The following is a 20,331-nucleotide window of genomic DNA, read 5'->3' as shown; positions in this document are numbered from 1 at the left end:
TGCTGCTATGTATTGCCTGTGTTCTTCCTGTCGTCTGGTTGGCTTGCAGCATTTAGACCTAACATACCTCTTAAGTTTTATTTTGTTCTCAGATGTATTTTGTTTGTTTCTCTTTTTTTAATTTTGTTTTGGTGGGGGGAGGTAACTAGGTTTATTTATATATTTTTCTGATGGAGATACTGGGGATTGAACCCAGAACCTCACGCATGATAGGCACATACTCTACCACTGAGCTATACCCTCCTCCCTTCTTTTTTTTTTTTAAATAGCCATGAAGTGCATATTTGCTGAAGTAGCTTTTAATAATTGAGTAATTTAAAGATAAAAATTAACAAATCTTACTAGCCGCCGATAGAACCCATATCCTTTCTCAACCATTTCTTAACCAACTAAGCCATTCCTATAGCTTCTTGCCAGTTTTTATATGTCTTTCTACATCTTATCCCCTTCCTTTCTCCCTCATCTCTATGTGTCCTTAATGTCTCAGCCTTGTCAGTCTGCTATTTGAAGGATACTTAGGGAGGAGGAATGATAGATAGAAGGCATTTGGGGCCTCCAAAGGATAAAATCCCATACTACTAGCAGTGAAAAGGGAAAACAAAAATCACATTAGCATTGTTGTTGAGATGTATGGGTTTCTTTCTCTTTTTTTGCAGTTCAAATACTGCAGGTATTCAGGTTCTCCAGGAAGTCTCCATGTCGCGCTACATTCCTCACCCTTTCCTGGTAGTATCTGTCACTCTGACATCAGTGAGTACGGAGAACGGAATCACCTTGAAAATGCCACAGCAGGTACCATTCTATTATGAGAGCTCTTTAGAGTTTTCATTTCAGTTTTTTGTGTTTTAAATTGATATCAGGGGCTATTTATTTAGCAAATAAATACTAAGTGTATAGAATTTGCCTTGTATGAGGTCCTGAGTTACAGTGGCAAACTAAACAAATGTGGTTTCTGCTCAGACTGTAAAGAAATAATTACGCACATAGTTAATTACAATTGTGGTGTGTGTACCAAAAAGTAATGTAGGTTACTGTGTATAACAAAAACCTGGAGTAGTAGTCTAAGCAGTCAGAGATTTCTGTACCACTTAAATTGAAACCTGAAGAGTGAGTGGCAGTGTAAAGAAGGGGAATTTCAGGCAGAGGGAACAGTAGTACAAAGGCCCATAGATGGGAGAGAACATGACACAGTCAAGGAATTGGAAGAATTTCAGAGTGACTGGAACATAGAATGTGCCTTACTGATCGTATGGACTTTTAGACTTTGTCTTTAAGTATTTTAACCTGTATATTAGTAGATCTAAACTGCATAATGCTTACTCTAAGGAGGAAGATGAACCAGAGAGGGACAAAACTGGATGTAGAGAGAGTAGCTGAGAGACCATTGTAATGATCTAGGTGAATGGTGTTGGCGGCCCAAACTTGGGCAGTGTAAAAGAAGATAGAAGTGGAATGAATATGGCGTATAGAGGACTCATTAGTTAATTATGAGGAAGGAGAAAGGATAATCCCATAGCTTCTGGTTAAAGTAACTGTATAGGTAGTGGTATCACCAGGACCCAGGTTGCATAACTTTCTTTTCCAAGCCTCCTTCCATTTCACCAGTGGTTTCCAAAGTTCATGTCAATGTGGAACCCATTTTCAAAGGAAAATTCTGTATGAGTTTATCTGTCATCCCTGTCCGCTCAGTCTGTCTTTTACTTCCTATTAAGGCACTTCTACTGATTGCCTTTAAAATATCTGTCCCATTTTTCTCTGCAAACTATATTTCATGGTAACCAGATAGTCACAGTTGATAAGGAAATCTTATGTCTTACAGAAGAATTCTAGCTAAAAAGATGTGGAAGGAATGTAAGAATTAAAGAATCCCTGTTTTACAGCCCTTAAATGACTGATTTGGGTGGTGAGCACTGGGCGAAACCAATGAAAGGCTGATGGGGAACTTTACAATGAAGGTATCAAGTTGTCATGCCCACACCTTACTAATCAATCTTAGCAGTACTAAAAGTGGGAGAACCAGATGTGACATAAACCTGAAGTTCACAGGAAGAATTACTGGTGAAAACATTGACCCTGAATTGAATCAAGTTTCTGGAGTCAATCTTCCATTCACAGAAAACACAGGGATGGAGGTTTAGTTTAATAACATTCTGTAGGAAAGCTACAAGGCAGTAGTGTGGGGTGGTGGGTATAAAAGATTCTTCTAATTAGACTTTAGAGCCATAGTAACAATGAAATGCATAAATTCATTTGTATCCTGATTTAAATAGGCTATAAAAAATACTGTTACAAAACAGTTAGCCATATTGGGGAGGGTATAGCTCAAGGGGTGGAGCATGCTTAGCATGCATGAGGTGCTGGGTTCAGTCCCCAGTACGTCCTCTAAAAATAAATAAATAAACCTAATCCCCCTCACACGCACAAAAATAAATAAAAGAGTTAGTGATATTAAATAGGGACGCTAAGGGATAAATTTTATGAGATTTAGATTTTATGTAAATTTTATGAAAAAGACTGGCATGTAGTTATATAAGCAAATATCTGTATATTTTAGAAATGCCTGTTAAGTTTATAGGGGTAAAATGGCATATCTTCCCTTTAAATACTTTGGCAAAATAAGTGAAAAGAAAAAAGGGATAGATGGAGCAAATCTTGGTAATTGTGAATCTGAGTTATGGGAATACTGGGGGGAGGGAAGTTTCATTATACATTTTTTGTACTTTTGATCATGTTTGAAGTCTCCACATTAGGACAAAAAAGGAGGGAGACTCTTTATGTACCCTAGATATAACAGGCAGTCAGTGGCATCAATAGCACCTGGTGCTCCCTTTTTAGGGGACCTTTCAAAGAGAAGAGAGAAAACCAAGATTTAAAAAGCAAAGCAAGTCTTGATTTAATATTAAAAGTTAACAACAACAAAACAGCAGTGAGAACTGTTCAACTGTAAGATGACCTCCCTCATGGGAGAGGTGAGCTCCTTGTCTCTGAAACTCCCAAAGAGAATCATCTGCCAGGGGTTTTTGGGTAAGAGATGGCATGTTGGGTTCCTTCAAATTTAGAATTTTGAGGATACATATAGTCCCCGCTTTTATGTTAGTCAGTTTCTGAAAAGTTCATTAGAGTTGAACTTGAGAGGGCTGTCGCGGTCACCTGTCCTTACATATTATATTATCGGTAGAAAATGTTGACTGCATGGATATAGCTAAAGGAAGAAGTAGTATTTTGCTTTTTTTTTTTTAAATAAGGCAGTGTAAAATGTAGTGAAATTTACCATCTTAAAACTTGAAAGTAGTCATTATGAACATTAGTCATATTTTAGTGAATTGCAGGAAATTCTCTTAAGGTCTTTTGAAGTGTTTGACGCATTTGTCCCTATGCCAGTCCTCAGACTCTCGTTCTTTTTGGATTCTTGTGATTGCATGTTTGTTTTTCTTTTTCCTCTGTGGTTTAGCTCTTATAATTCCCACACACCTTTTAAATTCTATTTTTCCTTCTCCTGTCTCCAAGTTATTCACTGTTTCTCGTGTGCAATGGACAGATGTTAAGCTTTTTACTTTCATGTCATTCTGTACTGTATAGGGAACTGGAGACTTCTTTCCAAGTAAAGTTCTTAAGCTTTGTGACAGTTGCTTGGAGATTTTGTGGGGTTTATTTTTTTTAATTTCTACTTCGTAAATTAACAACAGTTCATGTCATGCTTACTACCTAGCTGGATATGGTCTAAAGCAAAAATGAAAGACGAAGTCTGTGAATCTTCTAAACCCTTTTGCCATTTCTTTATGCACAATCCCTTGTGTCTGAAAGCAGTATGAAAGAGTATTTTGTATATCTGAGTATTTTTTGCAAGTAGAATACATACATAGTGTGGTGGTGGTTTTCCTGACTGAACCCTAAATAATATTGGCAGCTTAAATTTATCCAGCCAGCAAGAGTCAAAGCTGGGACACAATCCCATGTCTTCTGAATAATCATCCTTTCCTTCCTGAAATTTTTTTGTTCTTTGGTTTGTATGACATTGTGCTCTCCTGTTTCTCATCTTGACTTCAGAAGCTTAGACAGCGGCCCTCTGCTCTTTCACTCATATGTACCTTGCTTCAGAAAACTCATCTGTTTCTTTCAGTTTACCAACCTCGCCTTTATAGTTATGGTTCTGGCATATTTATCTGAGGTTTAGTCATATCTCACAACATTTTTACTTGAAATTTTTTAAGATTGTTTCAAATTTAATGGGACGTAAAATGAAATTCTTCAGTTTTCCCTTCCCTAAACTAATTTCTCCTCCTGACTTCTATCAGTGATAACCTCGGTTTCTCTAGCACTTCACCTAGATTCGGTACCCTGAAATCATCTTTGATTCAGCTTTATTTTTCTATCCCTCATGTCTAGAATATAAGTAAGCTTTTGTTTTGTTTTAATCAAAATGCTCTTCCTCTTTACAAGTGAAAATGACTTGATAGCTGAGATTCACTTTAAAACAGTGCTTCTCAAACTTTAAGCTGGGTTCAAAGGGAAATCATTATCCTAGGTTCTCTGCTTTGGAGTTCGATTGGAATTTTCCTTAATAAAAAGGCAGACTATTTTCTTCATTCCTAAATTCACAACTAACTCCCTTAATCAAGAACCATAGGTAGTGGCTTATTTCCTATTTTTTCCTCTACTTTCCAAGCCCTTCTTGAAGGTCTATTACCATCCAGCATTTTTCTCACAATTTCCCTCATCTAGCCAGATTGTTCTTAACTTTCCTGAAAGAACTGTTCTATCCCTGTTCTGTCCTGTGTCCATGTCCTTTATATTGCATTCTTCAACTAAAGTACCAACCCTTTTGCTGCAACTCATGTGTGACTTCCCCATCCTTCAAGTCCTACCTCATCCTTTAAGCTGGGTCAGTGAAGTGATCTCTCATTTTTCTGAACTTCTGAAGTTCTCTTACTTTTCCAAGAAAACTCAGCTCTGCCCTGAATTTTATGTTCACTTGCATTGTTCATTAATTGCACTGTGTTAAGCTTGATCTACCCTAGCCAGAAGGCTCCTTGTACTCCTACAGAGCTTAACAGAATGGCTGTACATAGTACACACTCATTATTGCTGTTTGTTTAACCTGAAAACCTTATGGATTGAGGGGAATGCTGAAAACATACCTACAAATCAGCATGAATCCAATTTATTTTTCTTTCAGGCTCGTGATGCAGAGAGCATTATGTTAAATCTTGCAGGACAGCTCATCATGATGCAGAGGGACAGATCAGGCCCTCAGATCCGGGAGAAGGACAGTAACCCTAACCAAAGGAAACTTGTGAGTAAAACACAGGTCATTTAGAACATTAAGAATGTATGGGAAGGCAAGGAGGGAAACAGCTCAGTGGTAGAGCGCATGCTTAGCATGCATGAGGTCCTGGGTTCAACCCCAGTACTTCCACCAAAAAAAAAAAAAAAAAAAGTATGAGACGTGGATGAAGGAATAGAAGAATTTAAGTGGAGAGTGTTGTGATTTGAAAACTGAGAAAATACATAAAATTAGCCTTAAGTCTCTGGGTGTAAAACTATAAAGGGTGAAGGATAAGTTCCTAAAATGATAATAAGATGTTCTCAGTAAGCCAGATGGTACTGCTTACCTGTTATTATTTGCAAATTCTAATAGAAAAACAGGATAAATTGGTGAAGTTTGTCAAGGATGAGGGGTTATTTTGATTTTAGATTTAAATAGACATACTTTGAGAGGTGGGGTACTATTAGTAACTCTAAATAGGTTCCCCTAATTTTCCCCCAAATTTATGCTATCTTTTTGAAAGACTTAGGAAACCGCTGCCTAGGAACTTAAGAATCTACAAGTTTAATGAGAAAAAAACTGATTTCTGTCTTTCCTCCTCCAGCTGCCGTTCTGCCCTCCTGTTGTACTAGCCCAGTCTGTTGAAAATGTCTGGACCACATGTCGAGCAAATAAACAAAAGCGTCACCTTCTGGAGGCCCTCTGGCTGAGCTGTGGGGGTGCAGGAATGAAAGTTTGGCTCCCTCTCTTCCCTAGGGATCACCGGAAGCCCCATTCCTTCCTGTCCCAGCGGATCATGCTGCCTTTCCACATAAATATTTATCCCCTGGCTGTTCTGTTTGAAGATGCATTAGTCCTTGGTGCTGTCAATGACACTTTACTCTATGATTGTTTGTATGCTCGGAACAGTGCTAAGGAACAGCTGGAGGTGCTCTTCCCTTTCTGTGTTGTGGAGAGAACCTCTCAGATCTACCTCCACCACATTCTGCGTCAGCTGCTGGTGAGGAACCTTGGGGAGCAAGCCTTGCTGTTAGCCCAGTCCTGTGCCGCATTACCTTACTTTCCTCATGTGCTGGAGCTCATGCTCCATGAAGTGCTGGAAGAAGAAGCTACCTCACGGGAGCCCATTCCCGACCCTCTGCTTCCCACTGTGGCAAAATTTATCACCGAGTTCCCCCTCTTCCTGCAGACAGTTGTTCATTGTGCCAGGAAGACTGAATATGCCCTGTGGAATTACCTTTTTGCAGCTGTGGGAAACCCCAAGGACTTGTTTGAGGAATGTTTGATGGCTCAGGATTTGGACACTGCTGCCTCTTATCTTATTATCTTACAGGTAACAATTCTCTTATAAAGGTACAAGGACTACCGAACTTAACTAGAGGGGAAAAAAAATGTCCTGTGCTGGCACTGTGATTGTGTTTAAAGAATTAATTCAGCCAAGTTTTCTGTTCAGTTTTTATCTTTCCTTTTGAAGAATTCAGTCTTAACAAATGATGGCAGAAAATTTCTTTACTATCATAAAGTAACATTGCAGGGATTTTTTTTTTCATCCTGTTTGTTCATATATAGGTCTAAAGCAAATTGAGTTTACAGTATTGTTTTGAAGAAGAAATGTCATATGTAATACATATAGTATATGCATATAATGAATGTATTATAATGCATATAATAACTTGCACATATTTCATAAGATTATTGAAATGTTACATAAGAAAGATAATAATACAGAATTATTTTGAGTATTAGTGGGTTCATCTGAGCCCTCCACAATAACCTCTTTCCTTATAGTGTGGAATTGGTGAGGCAAGTGATTAAAACGTGGGTAAATATTCTTGTAGCAATTTTTCTCAAAATAATGAGTACTTTGAGACTCATGAAAATTTGTTTCATTATATATTTGACAGAAGTCTTGAGGGTTGTTCTGTCAGTCAGATATGGATTTGATAGGTTGTCCTTAAAAGTTCTTTCAAATTACTGCACAGTTGTTTTCACTGATAAAAGAAGCTAGCCATAAACATGGGTAAAACTCTGCCTGAAGCAGTTTTCCTTTCAGCTTATTTGCTTCATGACACCTAATTGAAACTAGAGGAGATACTCAGGCAGAAGCTGGATGGCCCCGAGATTCTGTGATCCCTTGGCTATTCGTAAAGTCTATAGAATCATAAAAACAGAAACAAAATAAATGCAGTCTTTTTTTGTTTTAGGTCACTCCTTAGACTTTCAGTGGTCTCCCAAGCAATAGAATTAGAAACTTTTTCTCTCTCAGAATTCTTAAGTTGCTATGGATTGTCAGATAAAAATTACAGTTAAACTTGTTTATAAGGCACCTTTCCAAGAAGGCCGCTGCAAGCAGCAAGGTTAAATTTGTGAGAGAATCACCGAGGATGCTCATTGTGTGGTAGTACATACTGTTGCCCAAAGCCAAGATTTTTTTAGTCACATCTTCAAAAAACACTGTCATAGGAGATTACCTGAGCCTTTTTGGAGTCAAGAGGGCAGATTTATATCTTTGGTTTTCTGCTAATCTTCAAGTTATTTAACTCCCATTTCCTTATCTGTAAAATGGGAATGGTATACCTATTCTGCAAAGTCACTAGGAAAAATGAAAGAAAGAATGTAAGATATCTGAGTTCAGTAAATCATAATGCATATTACACCAGCATAGTATTTGCCTCACTTTTCCTTGTATGATGTTTCTTTATGCTTCTTTTAATCTTACTATTAAACTATCCCCTTCAGTGTTGTGGCTGCACTACTTCTCTGTGTTTAGGGAACCAGGGAGATAAAGAACTGTTCAAGTCTTCCCAAAGCATTTGCAGTATAAAAGGAATTCTTGTCTTCCTTGGTGGTTTTTTTAGAACATGGAAGTCCCAGCAGTAAGTAGGCAACATGCCACCCTTCTGTTCAGCACAGCCCTGGAACAAGGCAAATGGGACCTGTGTCGACACATGATTCGGTTTCTTAAAGCCATTGGCTCTGGAGAATCTGAGACACCTCCATCCACACCTACAGCTCAGGTTAGTTGCAAAATTGCAATTTCTCTAGGCCGTACATCCACAGGGCATCTTCCTCTAACTGTGTGTATACCTTGTGTGTAACCACAGGAACCCAGTTCAAGTGGTGGATTTGAGTTCTTCAGGAATCGAAGCATCAGTTTATCCCAGTCAGCTGAAAATGTTCCTGCTAGTAAATTCAGCTTACAGAAAACACTGAGTATGCCATCTGGCCCTTCTGGAAAAAGGTAATAGAAGGAAGAGCTGTTACTGCTTTAGGACATTCTGTGACACATTGCATTTCAGGTTATTTGTAAAATTCGATCTTAGGAAAACAACTATTTGATCCCAATTGCAGTACCTTTTTACATTGCCGAAAGGCTTAGAGACCACACAAAAGGCTTCTCTTTTTCCTTCCTCCAAAGTTCACTTCTTTACTCTCTGTACAGTTTCTGCCCTTGTGTGCCCGGTTCTAAATGCAACCACCTTTAAATTACTTGTGATAATGGAGGGTCAGAATAAAAGGAAGATAGATAAATCTGCAGATAAATCCAAAAGCCTTCTTAGAGTCAACAATTTTATCCTTCTTTGTAACTGTACCTCTTGACAAAAAATAAAATTTAGTCATGTACTTGACTCTCCTGTGACTCTTTTGAGTGGAGAAGTCATTACACAGTGGGAGAGCCAAAAGGAAGTGTGTCCTGGAGACTGAAGCCTACGTTACTTGTAGATGGGTTATGGTCTCCTGAGAGGGAACTGTGAACTTACACAATATGAAATAGTTAGAATTTCCTCTGTTTTGTGAGGTTTTTATATTCCTCCCCGTGTTGTTATGTGTTTTTGGCTCTTGTTTTTTCTCTTCCCTGATCCTTTTATATTCTGTGTGTATTCTTACTTCAGTGCCTTCAGTGAGAGCTTACTGGACATTTTTTATTGTTATGTTTTACTGCTTTTTCTTATCACAGCCATTAATACCACCCCCATTCCCAAAGCACACACACACATACAATCTTGGCCTATATACAAGTAAAATGCAAACCGTAGAGGACTGTTAACAATTGCCAGGCAAACAGTAGCTTCTCAGCAATACCCAGAATTTAAATGCTGGCTAATACATTCCAAGGACTCACCATGTGACAGGCAAGATTCTAAGCATTTACTTGTGTAGGTCTTTTAATCCTCACAAAACTCTGTTGGGGTAGATACTGTTATTATCCGTGTTGTACAGGTGAAAAACAGATGCTCAGAAAAATAAACTTGCTCTGTGTTCACACAACTGATGTGTGGCAGAGCCAAGATCTGAATCCAGGCAGTCCTGCTCCGATACTGCCTCTCACTGAAAGCACCCCCACTACCCAGTTATACCCCATCAGTTCATATGGGTAAGAAATAATAGACTATATTTAGTCATCATTAATTTTTAAAAATCAGTTTTATTTTTATGTGTCTGTATAACCCACATTAAGAGTCTTCATTTCACTCTGCTTCTTTCTCCTTAATTTCTTATCTGTTCTCCTTCCCTGTTTTCACTGGTCTTTTCAAATATTGCATTTATGTGCTCCCTTCTTTGCTTCACTCTCTTCCTGGTTTGGCTTTGTCTGCCTCCTGTTTTTTCCTGTTCTGTGTATTCATTCTGCAGATATGTTTTAAGAGCCTGCTGTGTTCCAAGTACTGTTTAACACGTTGTGGTATCACATGGAGAAGCCCTGATACTTTATCTTTCTCTTCACTCAGAATTAGAGCTTAGATCTCTCACCTCCTTGTCATCGTTACCATTGCTACTTCATAAAAGTAGGTGAAGTCCTCTGGTGAAGACTTCTGTAGCTTTTGTATGTTTCCACTTATAGGTGGAGCAAAGATAGTGACTGTGCTGAGAACATGTATATTGATATGATGCTCTGGAGACATGCTCGGCGTCTCTTAGAAGAAGTTCGGCTAAAGGACCTCGGCTGCTTTGCAGCCCAGCTGGGCTTTGAACTAATTAGTTGGTTGTGCAAGGAACGTACCCGGGCTGCCCGAGTAGACAACTTTGTGTTAGCCCTGAAGAGACTCCACAAAGACTTCCTGTGGCCACTTCCCATCATCCCTGCTGCTTCTGTCAGTTCTCCTTTCAAGAATGGAAAATGCCGAACAGGTAATGTAGGCGTTGTGTCACTTGTACAGGGAGAATTGTATTTTGCTTCAACAAGTATTTTGCTGTTAGTAGATATTCAAGGAAGTCTCTTCCTTCCAAGTTCAGGAAAAGATAAAAGCCAACTTTTTGTACACCATTTGGAACATCCACCATTCAACTAAGGATGTAAATAAAGTAGCGCATATGTCTTAGGACCTTGAAGTCTAATTTATAAATCCAACCGGTTGTTATCTCAAATTTTCAGCAAGTTGAACATTGGCTGAATATAGAAGGTTCCACACTTAATTTGTAGGAAGGAGTTTTGGAATTGATTAGTCATGGAACTCAGAATAAGCTAAATTATGACTTGTCTAACAGGACTCATTCCAGAGAAGTGTTGAAAATGCAACTTCTGAGAGCTTGGACCATCATCTAAATTAGGAAAGGACAAAGTAAAACTGTATTTTGATAAAAGAAAAAAGGGAAAGTGTTTTAGTTCGGGTCTTTTAAAGAAAACTGTTCTAATTATTATTACTTATGAACATTCAAAAATTTTTTCATTATGACATTTGGAAACTTCATGTCATTTTAAGAACCAAGGAAAATTACTTATAAGATGAACAGAATAGAGTTTTGCCTAATTGTAGTAAGATATGTAATGATATAAGATGACTGTTAGGTGGCATTGTATAGTCAGTCCATTATGTTACAGTCCTGTGTCCCTGGCTTGTGGGTGGATGGTGCAATGTTGGGACAGTAATTGGCCTTGAACTTTTAGTATCTGGGGTTGGTGGGGGAAGAGAAGCTGAAAGAACTGAATTGGAAGTGGCAGTATGTGCATCTTGAATTCTCATTTTTTTGTTTTCGGACCCACCTTACAGTGGGAGAGCAGCTGTTAAAGTCTCAATCAGCTGACCCTTTTTTAAACCTTGAGATAGATGCTGGCATCTCTAATGTCCAGCGAAGTCAGAGCTGGCTCGGCAACATTGGCCCCACCCATCATGAGATAGACACAGCCTCATCCCATGGACCACAAATGCAAGATGCCTTCTTGTCACCTTTATCTAATAAAGGTAAATATTTTAAATCCTAGCTCTTCTTCAGTTCCTTTGGAGGAAAGTTTATATGCTAAAGCACTTCAGAGAGAGAAGTCCACTCTTTTGAGATTAGATAGATTAAGTAGCCATTACTGTCGGCTGGAGAGGTGGGTAGTTACTAGGACAAGGCCAAGTTTGGCCTTGACTATACTTTGCCATGTTTATTTTAGATAAATGATTTAGGTAAAATCTCATTACAGCTCAGTACTGACAAATGAACCTTTGCAATCAGTACTGATGGTATATAGAAAGGCTAACTTTTTACCTCAAATAAGCAAAGTGTTATCCCCATATTAAGAATTCCATTCTGCTTGTAAGTAGACCTGTATCTACATTAAAAAAAACATACCTAATTATCTTCTGTTTTTTTGTTTCATTGATAAAAATGTGTGGAAATTTTTTTCCCTTTAGTAGATTCCTACATAATATCCTTAGTTTTGCCTCTTAGCCTTCAAAGCTTAAAGTACTTACTGTCCAGCCTGTTACCAAAAAATGTGTGTCAACTTCTGGGATTACAGTCATGGGTAAATTACTAACTGAAGAAGTTTTAAATTGATTTATGTTGTTCAGGTTTATGTAATTATAAGAACTTACATAGCAGTTGGTCTGATTTTCTGCAGTTTTCTCAATGGCTAGGCATTCATCTGATGTTTGATTTTCAGTGTGTCATCACTGTTACCTGAACTTCTGCTATGTGGGGAGGTATATAGCTGCAATTACTTTTTTTTTAAATTTAACAAGTAAAATTTACCATTTAACCGTTTTTAAGTGGACAGTTCAGTAGTGTTAACTCATTCACATTGTTGTGCAACTAACCTGCAGAACTCTTTCCATCTTGCAAAACCAAAACTCCATACCCATTAAGTAACCACTCTCCCTCCCCCAACTGCTGGCAGCCATCATTCTATTCTCTGTGTCTATGTGTTAGACTTTTTGTGACTAGCTTATTTCACTTGTGTAATATTCTCAAAGTTCATCCCTCTTGCAGCATGCATGGGAATTTCCTTCTGTTTTAAGACTGAATGGTAGTCCATTGTGTGTTTATACCACCTTTTGTTGATCATCAGTGGACACTTGCACTGCTGCCTTTTGGTTATTGTGAATAAGGCTGCAGTGAACGTAGGAGTACAGTGAACATGAGAAGTCTCTTTGAGACCCTGCTTTCAGTTGGACATATACCGAAAAGTAGGATTGCCAGGTCATAGGGTAATTCAATTTTTAATATTTTGAGGGCCTACCATAGCAGCTGTACCATTAGCATTCCCACCACATTGGCAAAGGTTCCAGTTTCACCACATCCTCACCAACATTTATTTGCTGGTTTTGTTGACAGTAGCATCCTAATGGGCATGACGTAGTATCACTGCTTTTTTTAGAAAACTTTTTAAAGAGATCATTTCAAACATTTAAAAAGAAGTAATCATAGTATAAAGGGCCCTTCCCCTCCCTGCTTCAGTTATTACCAACTCATGACCAGATTTGTTTCATCTGCTTCCCCCTTCCTGTATTATTGAACTAAATCCAAGACATGATATATTATGTATTCCTAAAAGGACTCTCTTTTGCAGGGGAAGGGGAACCATAATACCATTAACATCACTCTAAAAATTTAGCAATAATTTCTTAATACCATCAGATATCCAGTAAGAATTCAAATTCCAATTGTTTCAGAATGTCATAATTTTTTTATGGTTTGAATCAAGACCCAAATAAGATTTACACATCGTGATTATCATGTTTTTATTTCTTAGTGATTGTTCCCCCTCCCCATCTCTTGCAGTTTACTCACTGAAGAACCTTGCTTCTGTAATTTTTTCATAATGTGGATTTTAGGTGATTGCATCTTCATGGTTTAGTTGAACAGTTTCCTCTGTATTTCTTATAAACTGATAATCGAATCTGAACATTTGGTCAGATTACAGCTAGGGGTTTTTTTTTTTGGAGGCAGGTAAGACTGCCTCGTAGGTACTAGTGGTGTTTTTCTGTCTGAAGGTACATAATGCTTGGTCACCTCTCTAATGATTTTTTAAAATATCTACTATTAATATGATATGAGAATTTTACTACTGGATTTAATGTTTTGGTCTTAAAATCCTGAAGAGAAATCAACCTCTGCAAAATAGTTAATATATAAAATTGAAGGAAAACCTATTTTCTACATGAAACCAGTTTATAACTTTTGGCAATTCTTCATCAGGTGATGAATGCAGTATTGGTTCAGCCACAGACTTGACTGAAAGTAGCTCCGTGGTGGATGGGGACTGGACAATGGTGGATGAAAATTTCTCCACACTCAGTTTAACCCAGTCAGAGCTAGAGCACATCTCCATGGAGTTGGCGAGTAAGGGGCCACATAAATCCCAGGTCCAGCTTCGGTGAGTTTCTATTTTGGAAGCACAGAATGCCTGCTCAGGCTGTCTGGGCCAATAGAGTACCGAGGCTGCTTTCCTGATAGTGACTGCTTTTCTGTGTATCTGTAGATCCCTCATACCATCAGTCATTTTGTTTCTGCTTATATATATAGGTACTTGCTACACATCTTCATGGAGGCAGGATGTCTGGACTGGTGCATTGTCATAGGCCTGATTCTTAGAGAATCCTCAGTAATCAACCAGATTTTGGTTATTATACAGTCTTCGGAAGTAGATGGAGAGATGTTACAGAACATAAAGGCAGGGCTACAAGCAGTGGACCGATGGGCCGCTACAGATTGGTAAGTGCTGGTTTCCTTAGGTTTGTTACCCTGACTGTCCTTTGGTGGAAACTGGCCTTTCACTTTAAGGCTTAATTCTGGTTCATTTATTTGGAGACTCTTAGGTTGGTAGAAATAAAAAATAGTTTCATATATTCATTTTAAAGGCTGTTTTCTTTAGTTACCATTCTATACCTGTCTATTTAGATGAGCAGTGTCCATTGAGATAGTGTTGGTCAGTGAATGCATGTCACTGACTCAAGATTGATACAGTACAAATGACCTTAGAGTTAGGGTGGAACTTGAGATTTTTCATTTTGTGGAATTGAAGGTAATAATCTAAAAACATCTACTTGAGAAGATAACATTTTAAGGTCTATGTGAATTTACCATTCCATGGCAAGCCCAAATAAGGAGTATTAAATGGGAGTTCAAAGAATCTGGGATTCTAGCCCCTTGTCACCAGTTATGTGTGGATCCAGGGCTTCTCCTACTTGAATCTGGTTTTCCTTAATTGACAGATTCATTCAGGTTAAGTGTTGAACGTCCTTTTTCAAGTCTGAAATCCTGTTGCTCCTTAGACTGGAGAATATTTTTAATGGTAATACTGGATAAGGATTGTGTTCACACTTATGCTATGTGCAGCTCCCGCTGTGCTGGCCAGGGCATCAGAGACACCTTTCCTCCCGACGTCTCCATGCCTCCTTCCCTCCCCCCAGTCACTGACGCTGCTCAATCAGAGTTTACTAGGAATTTGTCCGTAACACGCTGTGAGCCTTTTGAATGTGACAGACAAGAGCTAATTTCCTTTTTCCTCTACTTAGTCCTGGATATAAGCCATTTTTAAACATCATTAAGCCACAACTACAGAAGCTCAGTGAGATAACAGAAGAGCAGGTCCAGCCTGAAGCCTTCCAACCAGTAGCTGTGGGTAAGACTCCTGAACAGACTAGCCCCCGGGCAGAGGAGAGCAGGGGCTCCTCAGGCCATGGAAGTACCCCCCAGGGTGAGGTTGGAGGTAGCAGTTTGGTCAGCCGGAAAGAAGAGGACACAGCCCAAGCGGAGGAGGAGGAACCTTTTCAAGATGGTACTTATGACTGTTCCGTGTCCTAACAACGGTGGGTACCATCCCCACAGGCAGTATTAATTAGCAGCAGCGTACAGCTGAGGACACTGTGACCTAGTTGGATAACTTAACCAGGGAGAGAACTCAGCTCAGAGACTCTGGTAAGGTATTATTAAATTTTAACTCTTTCTCCTCTAAGAAATCTCTTTGAGTCCATAAAAATGTGATATCGAAAAATCTTCTTTCATAAAACAATTTTTTAAGCTACAGTGGAAAGTAATAATACTGTACAGATGCACATGAGAATATTTTGGTTTTATCCTTAAAGTTTGGTAGCTCTTGAACCACAGGGATTGTTTTGCCCTAGACGAGCTTACTTTTTCACTACTTACAGCTTCCTGTATGTTTTCTGGCTCAGTGTGTGTCCAGACTGCTTTTTAAAAGTAAATGCTAAGGTGCTTGCTGTAGCTCAAGTACTTGAGCTACCTGTGTGCCCCCTGGATCAAGAGCACGGGCCTCCTGAAGAGACGCCTGTCCTGGCAGAACAGGTGCCAGTGTAATTAAAAGACCTCCTCCTTTTCTAGCCTGTTAAATCCCAGTCCCAAGTTGATGGAAGCTATTGACCAGTGAGTCAGTGCCTGCTTTAGCAAGCTTGAGTCCTGCTAGATCAGAGTGGGCAGGGGTCTGAGGAGTTCTTATCAATTATGCTATTAGATACCACTGAACTATTTTGTATCAAAGAATTGTATCTTTTTGTGAATACTCTTGTGTAAATATACTCAAAGGCACTGTTCATATTTTTAGGGCTTATAATTTGTAAGGTTTTACGCTGGATTCTGCATGGCTATAGATACTCTTGGAATAAAGACGGGGCTTGCTCTTTTCAAATATGAGCAGTCTAGAGGAAGACAGGTTTATTGGCTTGGTCATAAAGTAACAGAAATGGTCACACTGATCATGAAATGAACAGGTTTTGTGCAAATTAATGTAGTTTATTATTTATTGCTTTTGTAAATTGAATAAAAATGGACAAATGTACATAGACTGATGAATCCTATATTATCACGGCTACTAAAAATTAGTATGTAAAGAATGCATTATTTGTTGTAACTTTTAAAGTATTATGTATTTCTAGATTTGAGTTAAATTTTAGTTTTCATACATTATGAAAACATAATTGCATTACTCTTTAATTGCTTCATACTAAACACATATCCACTGTATGTACATCAATTACCTTATTAACAGTATTAATTTAGATAGCTTGTTTGTACTGTGCAATTTGAACAAAGGAATGCAATGTTATTTTTTACAAAACAAACTTATTTTTATAACAATGTATTTGATGTGGACCAAATTCATACCACTATGTAAAACAGCCTCTCTTCTCATAGTGCAATTACAGTTTAGAAATAAAACTTGGTCCTCTATCCTTGCTTTTTTAAAGTAAATGGCTAGATTTAGTTGTCCTAGCCAGGTTTCCTTTGAAGGGAAACTCAAAACCATTTTGAAAATGCTTAATTCAAAACTCATCAAACTGTTTTAAATTATTGAGTTTGGTAATTTACTATCACTTTTCACATTACAAGTGCAATAATGTCACACACTAAAACTCCTGAATGGGTGGAATATGTGATTGGTTATTGGTACCTTGTCCTTCTGGTGCTACTTTTATTTAAGCCTTTGTTTTAAATCACCTTTCCCTGAATCTTAAGATAGAAAATAATGTTTCCCATGTGAGTACATGCAGCCCAGCAAGAAACTAAACAAATTTCTTCTCCTGTCCTAGTCCATTAGGAGAAGAACTAGCATTACTTTTGTGTTTGGTGTGAATATTTAGTCAATAAAAGTGACTTACCATTGCAAACAGCTGTGATCTTTTCAAGTATCCTAATGTGCTGCTGGGTTCATCTTGCACTCTTAAAAGCAGGGCACCAATAAGTTAACTGTATTCCTGTGGTTCACACCATGAACAAAACTTTTCTATAAAATATTTGCTTTTCAATGAACAGATGTGGATGCTCCCAAGGCAAAAAATTTTGGTAAGTTTACAGAAAATTTCTCTTTGGTAGTTTGTTATAATGCTTTAATTTTTAATTCATATTTTAATTTTGCCTTGTTTGGATCACATATCAAATATCTAAGCCATAATTTTAACCAATGAATTTAAATATTCAGTATAACTATTTGAAGTTTAAATTATTTGCTGATACCAAAACAAGGAGTCATTTGGGGGGCTGAGTTAACCTTTGCTTGTAATTAAAGTTGCTGCTACTTCTGTAATGTGTATATTTTTAACTTGGTAAAGGGCAATAAAACCGTTACGTGAACTTTTGTTTATTCATCATCTCAAGTTAACAGCAAAAGGTGTATGTATTACAAGTCACAAAAATATTCTTTTCATTATATAATTATACCTCTTAGGATTTTCCTTATGAAATAGAGATTTAGATTTAAGATGTATATGCAGAATTACTTAGAATAGGAGCCTCAAGAGTTGGCAGCATCCTAGATGGCCTGACAATAGATGATAAGAACAGACAATCCATGTTGATGACATGGAAAATACTCAAAATACAGTGAAAAAATGATATAAAATTATACATAGCACAGGAGACTAGGCATCATCTCTAATAGGTGGGATTAAAATAATACCTGGAATTTTTATTTTCCTATATTTCTAAATTTGCTTGTCTCTGAATTTGCATATTCTGGACATTTCATATAAATGGACTCATGTGTTGGCTTTTTCTGTCTGGCTTCTTTGACTTAGTATGATGTTTTCAAGGTTCATCTTCATGTATCAGTACTTTATTCCTTTTTTAAAAAAAATATATATATATATATTTATTGAAGTATAATCAATTTACAATGTCAGTTTCCAGTGTTTAGCACAGTGCTTCAGCCATACATGAACATACATATATTTATTTTCATATTCTTTTTCACCATAAGTTACTATAAGATATTGAATATAGTGCCCTGTGCTATACAGTATAAACTAGTTTATTTTATATATATTAGTATCTGCAAATCTCAAACTCACAATTTATTCCTTCCCATCCCCTTCCCCCACCATCACAAGTTTGTTTTCTGTGTCTGTGAGTCTTCTGTAAATAAACTTTTTTTTTATTTTTGTTAAGATTCCACATATCAGTGATATATGGTATTTTTCTTTCTTTCTGGCATAATTCACTCAGAATGACATTCTCCAGGTCCATCCATGTTACTGCAAATGGCATTATTTTATTATTTTTTGTGGCTGAGTAGTATTCCATTGTATAACTATACCACAACTTCTTTATCCATTTACCTGTTAGTGGACATTTAGGTTGTTTCCATGTCTTGGCTATTGTAAGTAGTGCTGCTATGAACTTTGGGTTGCATGTATCTTTTTGAATTAAGGTTCCCTCTGGATATATGCCCAGGAGTGGGATTGCTGGATGATACGGTAAGTCTATTTTTAGTCTTTTGAGGAATCTCCATACTGTATCCATAATGGCTGCACCGAACTACATTCCCACCAGCAGTTTTCTCCACATCCTCTCCAGTATTTATTGTTCGTGGACTTCTGAATGATGGCCATTCTGACTGGTAGGTGATACCTCATTGTAGTTTTGATTTGCATTTCTCTGATAATTAGCGATACTGAGCATTTTTTCATGTGCCCATTTGGCCATTTGTATGTCTTCACTGGAGAATTGCTTATTTAGGTCTTCTGCCCATTTTTGGATTGGTTTTGTTTTTTTCTAATTTTTATGAGCTGTTTATATATCCTGGAAATTAAACCCTTGTCAGTTGTGTCTTTGGCAAATATTTTCTCCCATTCTGTAGGTTGTCTTTTTGTTTAGCGTATGGTTTCCCTTGCTGTGCAAAAGCTTGTAAGTTTAATTAGGTCCCATTTGTCTGTCTTTGGTCTTACTTCTATTGCTTGGGTAGAGTGCCCTAGGAGAACATTGCTGAGATTTATCATTCCTTTTTAAGCATGAATAATATTCTACATTTGTTTATCTGTTTACCAGTTGAGGGATATTTGGGTGGTTTCCACTTTTTGACTGTCATGAATAACATTACTATGAAAATTAATTAATGTGTAAATATCTGTGTGGACATATGTTTTCAGTTCTCTATAATAGTGGGAATGGTGGGTAGTATAGTATGATAACTGGTTAATTTTTTGAGGAAATGCCTATAGAGTACACGTGTTTTGTTTGTTCGTTTTAATTTTCACTAGCTGTGGAGGAGGGTTCCAATTTGTACTGTCAACACTTGTTACTGTATTTTTACTTACAGCCACCTGAATTATGTATGAAGTGATACCTCATTATGGCTTAGATTTACATTTCCCTGATGGCTAATGTCTTTTCATATGATTTTTAACCATTTGTATCTCTTCAGAGAAAAGTGTGCATTCACATTCCTTGGGTCATTTATCTTTGTATTTGTTGACTTGCAAGTGTTCTTTGCATATTTTGGATAGTAGGCCTTTGTCAGATATATGATTGGCAAATATTTTCTCATTCTGAGGTCTTTTCACTCTCATGATACTGTCTTAAGGTGTAAAATTTCATTTTGGGGAAATCCAGCTTTTCCTTTGGTTGCTTATACTTTTGGATGTCAACTAAAACAATGCAAAATGAATCTTATGAAGATTTATGTCTATATGTTTTCTTCTGAGTTTTATAGTTTTAGCACCTACATTTAGGTCTTTGATCCATCTTGAGTTAATTTTTGTATATGGTATGAAATGAGGAGTCTTAACTTTTTTTGTATGTGAATATTCAGTTGTCCCAGCACTTTTTACTGAAGTTTTTTGTCCCCAACAAATTTTAAAAAAAATCAGTTGACTGTATATGTATGGGTTTGTTTCTGGACTGTCAGTTGTATTTCAGTGATCATTATGTCTTTCGTTAATGCCAGTACTGCACTGTCTTGATTACTGTTGCTGCTTTGTAAGAAGTTTTGAGAAGGTGAGTCTGAAGTTTTTTTCAGGACCATTTTGGCTATTCTGAGTCCCTTGCATTTCCACATGAATTTTAGGATCAGCTTGTCAGGCAGCTGGGATTTTGATAGGGATTCTAATATCCACTTGGAGAATATTGCC

General features: G+C 37.5%; 1 protein-coding gene and 1 non-coding gene across 5 annotated transcripts in view; one reads left to right on the top strand and one right to left on the bottom strand.

The window, feature by feature from the left end:
• Positions 1-18,378, top strand: part of RIC1 (RIC1 homolog, RAB6A GEF complex partner 1) — a 103,710-nt gene extending 85,332 nt beyond the window's left edge. For 3 of the 4 annotated variants that reach the window (XM_010960637.3, XM_010960635.3, XM_010960639.3), the window contains 10 exons: positions 657-792; positions 5,177-5,293; positions 5,871-6,599; positions 8,125-8,283; positions 8,371-8,507; positions 10,107-10,393; positions 11,254-11,445; positions 13,667-13,844; positions 13,994-14,182; positions 14,986-18,378. In XM_010960637.3, the coding sequence (XP_010958939.3) occupies positions 657-792; positions 5,177-5,293; positions 5,871-6,599; positions 8,125-8,283; positions 8,371-8,507; positions 10,107-10,393; positions 11,254-11,445; positions 13,667-13,844; positions 13,994-14,182; positions 14,986-15,274 (2,413 nt within the window). In that variant the 3' untranslated portion in view covers positions 15,275-18,378. The remainder of the gene's footprint in view (positions 1-656; positions 793-5,176; positions 5,294-5,870; positions 6,600-8,124; positions 8,284-8,370; positions 8,508-10,106; positions 10,394-11,253; positions 11,446-13,666; positions 13,845-13,993; positions 14,183-14,985) is intronic. The other variant, XM_010960636.3, reaches the window with a different exon arrangement.
• Positions 172-244, bottom strand: TRNAD-AUC (transfer RNA aspartic acid (anticodon AUC)). Its single transcript has one exon. It is a non-coding gene; the product is annotated as a tRNA-Asp (tRNA).
• Positions 18,379-20,331: the final 1,953 nt, after the last annotated feature.

This window comes from Camelus bactrianus, chromosome 4 (assembly GCF_048773025.1).
Source record: "Camelus bactrianus isolate YW-2024 breed Bactrian camel chromosome 4, ASM4877302v1, whole genome shotgun sequence".
Taxonomy (NCBI): domain Eukaryota; kingdom Metazoa; phylum Chordata; class Mammalia; order Artiodactyla; family Camelidae; genus Camelus; species Camelus bactrianus.
The sequence above is the reverse complement of the archived record's forward strand: the minus strand, read 5'-3'. Positions and strand labels throughout refer to the sequence as shown.